This window comes from Petaurus breviceps, unplaced genomic scaffold (assembly GCF_028583685.1).
Source record: "Petaurus breviceps papuanus isolate PSGF00001 unplaced genomic scaffold, PetGlider_PUasm1.0 98, whole genome shotgun sequence".
Classification (NCBI taxonomy): Eukaryota; Metazoa; Chordata; class Mammalia; order Diprotodontia; family Petauridae; genus Petaurus; species Petaurus breviceps.
The window spans coordinates 52,409,296-52,420,563 of NW_027187460.1; the positions used below are offsets into that span (position 1 = coordinate 52,409,296).

The 11,268-nt window shown below is 35.4% G+C and overlaps 1 protein-coding gene across 1 annotated transcript in view; it reads left to right on the forward strand.

Annotated features, from left to right (window-relative positions):
* The window catches only part of RSPO2 (R-spondin 2), a 246,551-nt gene that overhangs the window by 149,280 nt on the left and 86,003 nt on the right, over positions 1-11,268 (forward strand). The window contains exons 3-4 of the mRNA XM_069081346.1: positions 1,345-1,488; positions 2,771-2,959. Of these exons, the coding sequence (XP_068937447.1) occupies positions 1,345-1,488; positions 2,771-2,959 (333 nt within the window). The remainder of the gene's footprint in view (positions 1-1,344; positions 1,489-2,770; positions 2,960-11,268) is intronic.

Below are 11,268 nucleotides of genomic sequence, written 5' to 3' on the forward strand. Positions count from 1 at the left end.
GAAGGAAGGAAGGAAGGAAGGAAGGAAGGAAGGAAGGAAGGAAGGAAGGAAGGAAGGAAGCCAAATTCATGTAACAAATATTGTAGTCAAGAAAAACAAATTCTCACATTGGCCACATCCAAAAAAATGTTTATTTCATTTGTCATCTTAAGTCCATTGGTTCTCTGTCAGGAGATCTATTCCTTGATTTTATAGATGAGGTAACTGAAACCTAGGGAAGTTAAGTGATTTGCCTAAGATCACACAGGTGTCAAGAAAGTACAGGTAAGGCTTCTTGATACTTAGGAGGTATGAAGAACTAGTTGTGTTGCACATTATTAGATTGTCTATTTTTTTTCAATATGTTTTGCAACATATTCTATACATTGGTTTTTCAATATTTCATTTAATTTTAGGTACTCTTATCAACCATATTTTCAGAAAAAAAAACTAAAAATCTGCACTATTTCAGGTTTAATTTTTTTACTTTCCTATAAGGTTATTTGCTTTCTGATTTTTTGTTCCTATTTAACATATCAAGTTCAGTGTTGGCATTGCACTGAGATGGTCATTGAATGCATCATAGGAACACTGAAAAAAATTGATATGTAAGTAATAATATGATGACCCATAGAAGGATTAGTCTATCTTTTATGCCCTGCTTTCAGCCCTATCATAAACCTTCATGCCCTCATTCTTTGTCCCTTGCCAAATGTAATTTAGGGGAAAAAATCCTCTGTAAAATCACTGCACATTTTTGCTTGTTTGTTTTTACCAATGATCCAAGCAATCAGTGAAAATGATAAGGTCCAATAAGAATTAGGTCAGTTGCCTAATTATCAAATCAACGTAGAGTCGTTATGGAGAATCTTCTTTCTATGTTTTCTGCACTGGGTTTCAGAGGAATCTTTGCAGTCTGGGGAAACTGAATTACTTTGTTGAATAAACTGTTCCTTTTTTTTAATTTGATGGACAGTCAACAGTTATACCAATTATATTTGCATGTGTAGCTATTATATGATCTTGTTTAAGGTTCTCTGACCTTTTATTTTTAATTACAGAATCAATCCAAATTCTTATTTTTTAAAACTTACACTGTTGAAGGGCTGCACACAAAGTTCTGAACATCATCACGTGGCTATAATAAGTTCACAGACCTAGTCATTGCTTTTCTTTTTATTGTTGTGGTGATAAGTTGAGGAATGAGAATATGAAAGGTATAGTTTTAGTAGCTGTGGAAAAGTAAGAATGACAGTTGTGGCCTTTAATATTTCTGTAGAGATGATGATTTGGGGGGAGGTGGAATATTTGCAAATGAAGTGTTTCTTACTCTGAATTTCTCTTTCTTTTAAAAAAATCATTTAGGATGCAGAATAGAAAACTGTGACTCTTGCTTTAGCAAAGACTTTTGTACGAAGTGCAAAGCAGGCTTTTACTTGCATAGAGGACGCTGCTTTCATGAATGTCCTGATGGTTTTGCATCATTAGATGAAACCATGGAATGCGTGGGTGAGTGGTCTTTAATTATCCTCCAAAACTGTAGCCCCAGTGTCTTTACAAAACTTGTTGGATTGATTTCCCATTGTCTACTTGAATTAAGTTATTAAATAAAACTAAAATTGATGTGTTGATTTGCTGAATTATTGATATTAATATTCTCAAGTAATTTTGTGATTCTGCTAATAGCCAGTATTGGCATGTTTGCTTATTGAAACAAACATGTCTCAGAGAAAGTTTACTACCTAGGCAATAGATCTATTTCTTTTTAGCTTAATAAGATATTAACTGTACCCAGAGAGGCACCTTTCCACTTGTGTTTTCCTTGAAAAATTTCAAGTGGTATCACTTCAATGAAGCATTCTTCATTAGGACCTTAAATTTAAAAAAGTTTTGTTTTTCTATCACTACAAAAATTCAGCTGCATGAAAACTGTCATTTGTATTAAATGTATAAACTGTGGTTGGTTATACTCACATAAAGTGACATGCATCAAGCTTTCCAGTGGAATGTAAGTTTCTGGAGAGCAAAGACTATTTCTCTTTTTAATTCTTTGTTTTCCTGGGCACTTCAAATAGTGCATAATAAAACCATGCTGAATGAATGAATAAACGTTTCACTCTATCTTCTTCATTATTCAATAAATTGAAATCCTTGGGATGGGAAGTTTGTAATACAAACCTCCCATGCATTACTATTCATTAATAACCATTATAAGAATACCTAACATTTCACTGAGATTCACAACTGTATTCTACAGTTGAAATGTAGAGACCAACTAATTGCTAGTTTTTCATTTAGGAATTTTGATTCAATCAGAAAGAAAGTAATTTTTTTCTCTTGATTTTCTTTTTTGAATTACATGATGAACTTTGGGATGATACACGCTGCACGGCACATAGTAGGTGCTTAAGAAATGTTTACTGGATTGGATAATATGTTCTATAAAAGTCTTTCAGTCTTTTTAAATGAAAGCTGAGAGGCCTTTACTCCAATGGTACTACTGAAAGATTGTGTAAGGAAAGATGAAAGGCTTACCACTGGGGGCAAGAACCTTCTCAAAATTGTGGGAAAGCATTTTTACCCAGGAAAATATATGCACACACATAATTGTGTGTGTTTATATATGTATACACATATATTGTATACATACACACATATAGTTAGCTTGTGTGTGGGGTGAGAGGGAGGGAGGGGGAGGCAGAGACAGAGAGAGGAAGAGGAAATATTCTTATATAAGTAGATGGTATAGGGTCAGTTTGTGTCAAATTGTTTCTTGTCTTTGTCTCAACAGAAGGATGTGAAGTGGGTCCCTGGAGTGAGTGGGGAATTTGTAGCAGAAACAATCGAACATGTGGATTTAAATGGGGTCTGGAAACAAGAACACGGCAAATTGTTAAGAAGCCAGCAAAAGACACAATACCATGTCCAACCATTGCTGAATCTAGAAGGTGTAAAATGGCTATGAGGCATTGTCCAGGAGGTAAGATTCCATGGATTTCATCTGTCCTATGAAGTTTTTTTTCCTTCTTATTTTGTTGGCCCCCCAGTGTGAGGAGCCTATGAAAGACATTTTCCAATTGCAGTTTAGTTGTTAAGTTCTGTGTAGTACTTATATTAAAAGAAGTGTAGGATAATGGATTGAGTGTTGGAAATAGAGTCAGGAGGACTTGGGTTCAAATCCTACTTCTCTTATTAGTTATGTGACAATGAGTAATACTTAATTTCTCTGACTGTCAGTTATCTCATCTATCAGTTGGAGATGATAATTCTTGTAATATCTACCTCAAGTGGTTGTTAAGTGAGAACATCTATGAAAAGTCTTATGAATGTATCTAAATAAGAACAATTGTTTTTTGATATGTGGACAATTCACCTTTTAGGAAAGAACTGTCTTCATCTAATTTATCATTAATGTGTCTTTGAAAGAAAAAAAAGTACAAGGTAAAGTATGAGAAGCCTTAAGGTTTTCAAGAAAATGGATTCTAACTAAATTTGGGTTTGGTGGTGATTATTCATAAGGATATGACTAACAGTTAAGCCATTAAATTAATGAGGTTTATGTAATCTGTGAATAGTCCCTACCATCATCAGTTGAATATTTATAAAATTGTGTGTGTATTTGCCATTAATATGCTTTTTTTAAAAAGATTTTTGGAATTAGCCTATTTCTTGTGTGCACGTGTGCATGTATTGATTAGTAACTTACATAAATTACCACAGGGTCCAATAAGAACTTTAAAAAATCAGTTGTTTAGTAAGAGGGATGCCAGAATTTTGCTATCAGCTGTATCATTTATATGCCTGGCTTAATACTGGGAAGGGCAAATGGGTCAGAAAAAAAGCTCATCTAGTTTATTTGTAGCATTGAACCTAGAGGGTTTTTGTTTCTAGTGTTTTTTGTTTGTTTTTGGCAATTAATTGATTTTTCTAAACTTATGGCTACAACATAAGAAGTGAATATATCTGGTTAAATTTCTTTTTGAAAATCCATTGCCTCATATACAATATCCATAATCCATGAAAAACTTTATTTTTTAAGGGAGATGCCAATGTAGATTATGAGATCCTATTAGATCCAGATCCAGAAACTCACTTGTATTTGGTGGTTTTGCTATTCAATTAGATTTCCTTGTTTGGCCATTGGAAACAAACTTTATTCATCTCGTCTTATATTCACAAAGATGGTGTTGTTCAAATAAATTGAGTGGTTTTCATTCAGAATATAAAAATATTTTTTTAATGAAACTAGTAAGCTACCTCTTGCATAGCTGAGGATATTTAACCTGCAGCCTTGAGCCTGAAAACAAATGTGAAGTATCCAGGTATTGAGAATAAAGGCCTGCTTTGTGGTATATTGTTTATATAACATCCCTCTTCCTCTCTCAGCAGCTCTGTACCCTATTGTGGTCCAAATTAATAACAAGAATCACTCGCCAAAAAGGCTTTTAAAGCAAATACGCTTATGTTCAAATAAAGCGTGCTGTTTTGTTATAGGCTTCATCTTAATACAGTCTGATAGAAGCAAAAATGTTGTTAGATAAGTTAGGTTATTGAGTATAACCTTCATTGAAGACTTCAGATGTTTGTCTGAACTGGTATTAGCAGTACATGATCTTAATTGAAAAATAACTTGACACTACTCTGTTAGCAGTTTAAGTGCAACCAAAATGAGAGTTGTGAGCATATAACTAATAGCTTTTTTTTAAGTAAATGAGTTAACCAAATTTAAGGCTTTTGTCTTGAGTTTTTTAATCTATGAGTTTATATCCATGTCTTACCTTTCAGTTTATTTGAAGGAGTTTTCTGTTCTCATTTTTTAAAAAATGTTACATCACTACAGTTTCTGGACAGTAACACAAATACCAAGACAGTCCAATTGAAAGAAAATGTCAGCCACCTTAAAAAGTGGTTAGTGATATTTTGTAAATCATGCACAAATTAATGCATATTGCACGGGGAAGTAATAACACAAAGCTTCACACAAATGCAAAAATATTACAGGAGAAATAGAAATAAATTTTGAAACTTAAGCAGCAACTGATTTGAATCAGTATAATTCCTAAAGAAGTGTCCCTTCTTGCCTCAGGAGAGAGGGGGAAGAAGGTCTTTGCTTCCCTGGGTCATGGTGATTAATGGAAAAACAGAAAAGAAAATCACTTTATCCCATTCTCCATCTTGATCTGATTTCATTGAACTACTTTGACAAACCATGCAAAAATGTGAAGCCTAATCAGGTTGGGACTATGGGCATTTTTCAGAATTTTCCAACATATGTATGGATTTTCTGCTGTTGCATCCAATCTTAACCTGATTGTGCACAAACCCAGTTTTAACCTCCCTTCACATTAAACACTGTAATATTAGAATCAGCTGCTTACAATTACTTGCAGACATAAGTTATAGGTCACCATGATGGAATATTCACTTTAAGTGCATAAGATGTTGCCCTAAAAAGCTATTATGCAACGAGAATGTAAAACGCCTCAAATGTATTTGATTTTTTTTTACCCTTTAAACTCAGGATGAAGTTCTGTTAATTGTTAGCTAGAATACAGGTTTGCTTTTTTTTTTCTCCCTACTTCATCTTTAGAGTACTGAGAGATGTGGACAATATGTTAGTAACTGATCTCTGTAAGGTAACTGGTATAGAAAGTAGGTGTTGTGGATCTTTTGTGCAATTAGTTTTATCTTTTTTTTTGCTAGTTTCTTTTTAAGCTCTAACTCTTTTCATTTAAAAGAAATTATATCTTTCACTTAACACCAAATTGCCCTGCCTTCCACCCTCCAGAAAAGCAAAATAAAAATGGATATCTTCTCTTGTTTCCTTTTACTGAAAACTGATTTGTGGTCTTCCTTTCATATTAAAGAGCATAGCCTTGGGAGTCAGGAGAGTTGGGTTCTAATCTCAGCTCATGAATGAGATCTGTGACTAACCAGGAGCAATCATTTAACCTCTCTTGATCTCATTTTCCTTATCTGCCAAGAGAGAGTATTAGATTTCGTAATCTCTAGTGTCTCTTCCAATTTTAAAATTCTAGGATTCTGTGATTCATAGCCAGGTTATGTAAATAGCAGGTTCTGTGGCTGTCACATAGGAGAAGACGAAGAGATTTGGAAGACCAACAGCAATGTTTCACAATGAGGGGTCTGGAACATGTTCCAGGAGCTGACTAATGCAACTTCCAAGCCATCCACAGTCAGCAGTTTTTACCCTCCTGCTTCAGGAAGGTCTCTACCTTGTATACTCAGTTCTCATATTAAGCAGAATTCCTTCTTAGATATACATGTAGCATTCTTTAGAGACAAACTGTTAAGAAGCCAGCAAAAGACATGATGCTGTATCCAGCTATTGCTGAGTTTACCAAAATAGGAAGATGATGGAGAAAGATGAAAGGAAAAATCAGTAGGGAAGGAAAAGACAATATCATGTAGGGAAAGATGGATATTGCAGAAGAAAATATTGCATGGGAAAGGAGAAACAAATGAGTTAACAAAAAAGTGAGTGTCTGGTAATAGAACTAAAAGGGACAATTTTGAAACTGAAAAATGATACTGATTATGTTGTAATTTGTAGAACTAATAAAGTAGGAGTTAATTTAGGTTATTTAATCTGCATTCTTGAATTTAATGAATTTCTACCTCCAGTTAGATTGTGCATTAATCAACACTTAGTATTAGAAAAGAGTGGGGATATACCTATTGATCATGACAAATAACCAGGAGCATTAAGAGAGAGTAATTACATAAAGGTGGACCAAACACCTGTCAGATTTACAGAGAAGGAATTTATGAGCAAACAAGATATAGAGAGCATTATAAATTGCAAAATGGATAATTTTGATTACATTAAATTGAAAATGTTTTGTATAAACAAAGCCAATGTAACAAAGATTAGGAGGAAAGCAGAAAGTTGGGAATTTTTACAACCAGTGTCTCTGATAAAGGCCTCATTTCTAGAATATACAGAGAACTGAGTTGAATATATAAGAACCTAAGTCAATCCCCAATTGATAAATTGTCTAAGGATATGAACAGGCAGTTTTCAGAGGAAGAAATTATATAGATATCTATTAAGAAGATATCTATAATCATATGAAAAAAATGCTTTAAAGCACTATTGATTAGAGAAATGCAAATGAAAATAACTTTGAGGTACCACATCTCACTGGTCAGATTGGCTAAGATGACAGAACAGGAAATTGATAAATGCTGGAGAAGATGTGGGAAAATTGGAACACTAATGCATTGTTGGTGGAGCGGTGAACTGATTCAGCCATTTTGGAGAGCAATTTGGAACTATGCCCAAAGGAGAATAAAAATGTGCATACCCTTTGACTCAGCAATACCACTTCTAGGGTTGTATACCAAAGAGATCATATAAGTGGGAAAAGGACCTGTGTCTATAAACATATTTATAGCAGCTCTTTTTGTGGTGGCAAAGAATTGGAAATCAAGGGAATGCCCATCAATTGGGGAATGACTAAACAGGTTGTAGTATACAAATGTAATGGAATACTATTGTGCTATAAGAAATGAGAAGCAGACAGACTTCATATAAACTGATGTTGAGTGAGAAGAGCAGAACTAGGAGAAATCTATACACAATTACAGACACAACAATTGTGTGATGACTGACTTTGATAGACTGGGCTCATATGAGCAATGCAAGGTTATAAGACAACTCCAAAGGACTCATGATGGAATAGGCTATCCACATTCAGAGAAAGAATTATAAAATCTGAATGCAGATTGAAGCAAACTGCTTAATCTCTCCCTTTTTTTGTTTTGTTTTGTTCCTTCTTTCTCATTCATTCCATTGGTTATAATCCTTCTTTACAACTTGACTGATGTTTAATGTGAAGGTATTTGTAGAACCTATATCTGATTGCATGCTGCAATGATGGAGAGGGGGGAGGAGAAAGAGGGGGAGAAAACTTGGAACTCAAAAACGTGAAATTGGATGTTGTAAACTAAAAGTAAATTGATTAATTAAATAAAAAAAAGATGGACCGATAGAATTACCAAAGGTTGGAGAAAATTTTGTGATCTGGGGGCTTGAGCAACAGTAAAAGAAAGGAATGTATTATAAGGAAAAAATAAGCTGCCAGGTAGAGCTTTACCAGGTAGGAATTATGAATGCTAGCTGGTCTATTGGTATACATGATTTCCCTGCATACCCCAAAGACTGGCATCTATATTCATCTCTTCTTTAAGTTTTCATTGCTCTCCGTTGTGGAGTTTTTATTTCTCCATGGTAGTCTAATTTTTGGTCAGTGGGAAAATAGGATTCATTTTTTAAAAATCAAAGTTCTTTAATGACTAGTTTTTTTTTTTTATAACATCTCTTCCATAAAACTGGAGATACTTGTAGCATAGCTCCTAGGATCATAAATTTAGGGTTGAAAAGAATGTCAGAGTCCATCTGATCCAACCTTATTTTATCAAGGGACAAATTGAGACCTAGGAATGTTAAGTGATTTGCCCAGGGACACATCACTAGTAAGTAACAGGTAGAATTTGAACTCGGGCCCTCTGACTCCATAAGGAGTCCTCTGTCTAACATTGCCTCATGTGGCTGTGATGTTATGGAACTTGAGTGGGAAGGGGACCTTAGAGGTTCAGTTTCTTAATTTAATGGATGAAGAAACTAAGGCACATAGAGTTTACATTACTAAATCGTATGGTTCATGACAGAATTAGGATGGAACCTAGGTGGCAGTGGCAGAAACAGCAACAGCAGCAGCTGACATACCCAAATATAAGAGCGCCTACTATATTCCAGACACTGTGCTACATGCTTTCAAATATTATCTCATTTGATCCTCACAACAATTCTGTGGTACTATTATAATCCCTATTTTAAAGGTGAGGAAACATGAGACAAGCAGAGGTTAAGTGACTTGTCTAGGGTAACATAGCTAGAGACAGATTTGAACTCAAGTCTTCTTGAATCCAGACCTGATCTATCTGCTGTGCCACCTAGCTGCTCCTTGTCCATGTCTCCTGATACCAGGAACTTATGGGCATGTGGCCTAGTAAGATAGAATTAGAGGTTTTTTTTAAAGCTTTTTCCTGTGACAATAAGGATTGAAAGTTACATAATTTGACTCTATAAATATTTAGTGCATATTTACTTTGTCTAAAGCTCTGTGCTAGACTAGGGACCATAGAGGAAGCTGTGGAGGATTCAGTGACAATCTAACATGTGGTCTTTGACCTTGGACCTTTACAGTCCAACAGGGAGGAAATATGATGGACAGATGCACAAATAACTAACGTAAGACACAAAAGAAAAGCTGTTGAGTTTGGATAGGGGAAAATATTATATCTCGTTCATGTTGGGGAGGATCAGGAAGGAGGTAGTATTTTATTTTATTTTTATTTTTCAAATGCTTTATTAACTTCTGATTTACATCATTCATTTCTACCAGATTTTGAGTTACAAATTTTCTCCCCATTTTTCCGTTACCCCTCGCCCCAAAATAGCAGTCCCACAGGATATCCCCTCCTCCAATCTGCTCTCTCCCATATTTTTCCCATACCCCTTTTGACTTTTCCAGTGGATCTCTATGCCCCATTGCCTGTTTATTTTATTTCCCAATTACATGTAAAATAGTATTAATAATAGCATATATATATATATACATATATATTTAAATATTGATTTTAAAACTTTGAATTCCAGATTCATTCCCTTCCTTCCTTGTCACCCACCCTTACTGGGAAGATAAGCAGTTCAGTATAGGTTGTACATGTGTGGCTAATGCAAAACTATATAACATAGTAGATATATTTAAAAGACTGACTATATTTCCCTCCCTCCTATCCCACCTCCCACTTGTTCTATTCTCTACTTTGATCCCATACCTTTTCTTTTTTTTTAATTGTCTTTTTTATTTTTTTATACACACACACACACACATATATATATATATATATATATATTTGAATATTTGATTTTAAAACTTTCACATCCAGATTTATTCCCTTGCCCCCCTGCCACCCATCCCCACTGGGGAGACAAGCAGTTCAGTATAGGTTGTACATGTGCGGCTAATGCAAAACAATAATGTAGTAGATGTATTGTAAAAGACTGACTGTATTTCCCTCCCTCCTATCCCACCTCCCACTTGTTCTATTCTCTACTTTGATCTTGTCCCTTTTCAAAAGTGGGTGCTTCCAACTTCCCTCCCCCCCAGCCTGCCCTCCCTTCCATCATCCGCCCTCATATCCCCTTCCCCACTATTCTCCTAGAAGGTGAGATCCCCTATTTAGTGTGTATTTCCCTCCCACCTCAAGCAAGATTCAATAGGAATAAGATTGACCTATTCCCTTTTGCCTTCCTATTCTTCCCCTCCATTGTAACCATTTCCCCTTGCCTCTTCTGTATGAGATAGTTTGCCCCACTCTATCTCTCCCCATCTCCTCTCATTATATTCCTCTCACCTCTTAATTTCACCTTTTAAGTATCATCCCGTCCTGTTAAATTGGTCCCGTGCCCTCTATCTATGTATATCTGTAAAAGTATATACACACATTCATATATGTATTCATGTGCCTGCATACCCTCATATAAAGACATATATATATTATATATATATATTTCTAATCCCTTCAACTACTGAGAAAAGTTTCATAAGTTATAATTATTGTTTTTCCATGTAGGAATGTTAATAGTTCAACTTTGGCCAGGTGGCTCAGCGAGCAAGAGCACCGGCTCCAGTGCTGGGACGACCCAGATCAAATCCAGGCCCAGATATTCAGCACCACACCCAGAAACAAAAACTGGCCATGCAAACCCGAGCAAGTCACCCAACCCCGAGTGCTTCAAAAAAAAATAGTCCAACTTTGATAGGTTCCTTATGATTTCTTTTCCCTGTTTACCTTCTCATGCTTCTCTTGCTTCTTGTATCTAAATGTCAAATTTTCTATTCAACTCTGGTTTTTTCAGCAAGAATGTTTGAAAGTCCTCTATTCCACTGAATGACCATATTTTCCCCTGAAACATCATACTCAGTTTGGCTGGGTAGGTGACTCTTGGTTTTAATCCCAGCTCCTGTGCCCTCCGGAATATCACATTCCGGGCCCTTCGATCCCTCAGTGTAGAAGCTGCCAGATCCTGGCTTATCCTGATTGTGTTTCCACAATATTCAAATTGTTTCTTCCTGGCTGCTTGCAATATTCTCTCCTTAATCTGGGAATTCCGGATCCTGGCTATAATATTCCTAGGAGTTTTCTTTTTGGGATCTTTTTCAGGAGGTGATCGGTGGATTCTTTCAACCTCTATTT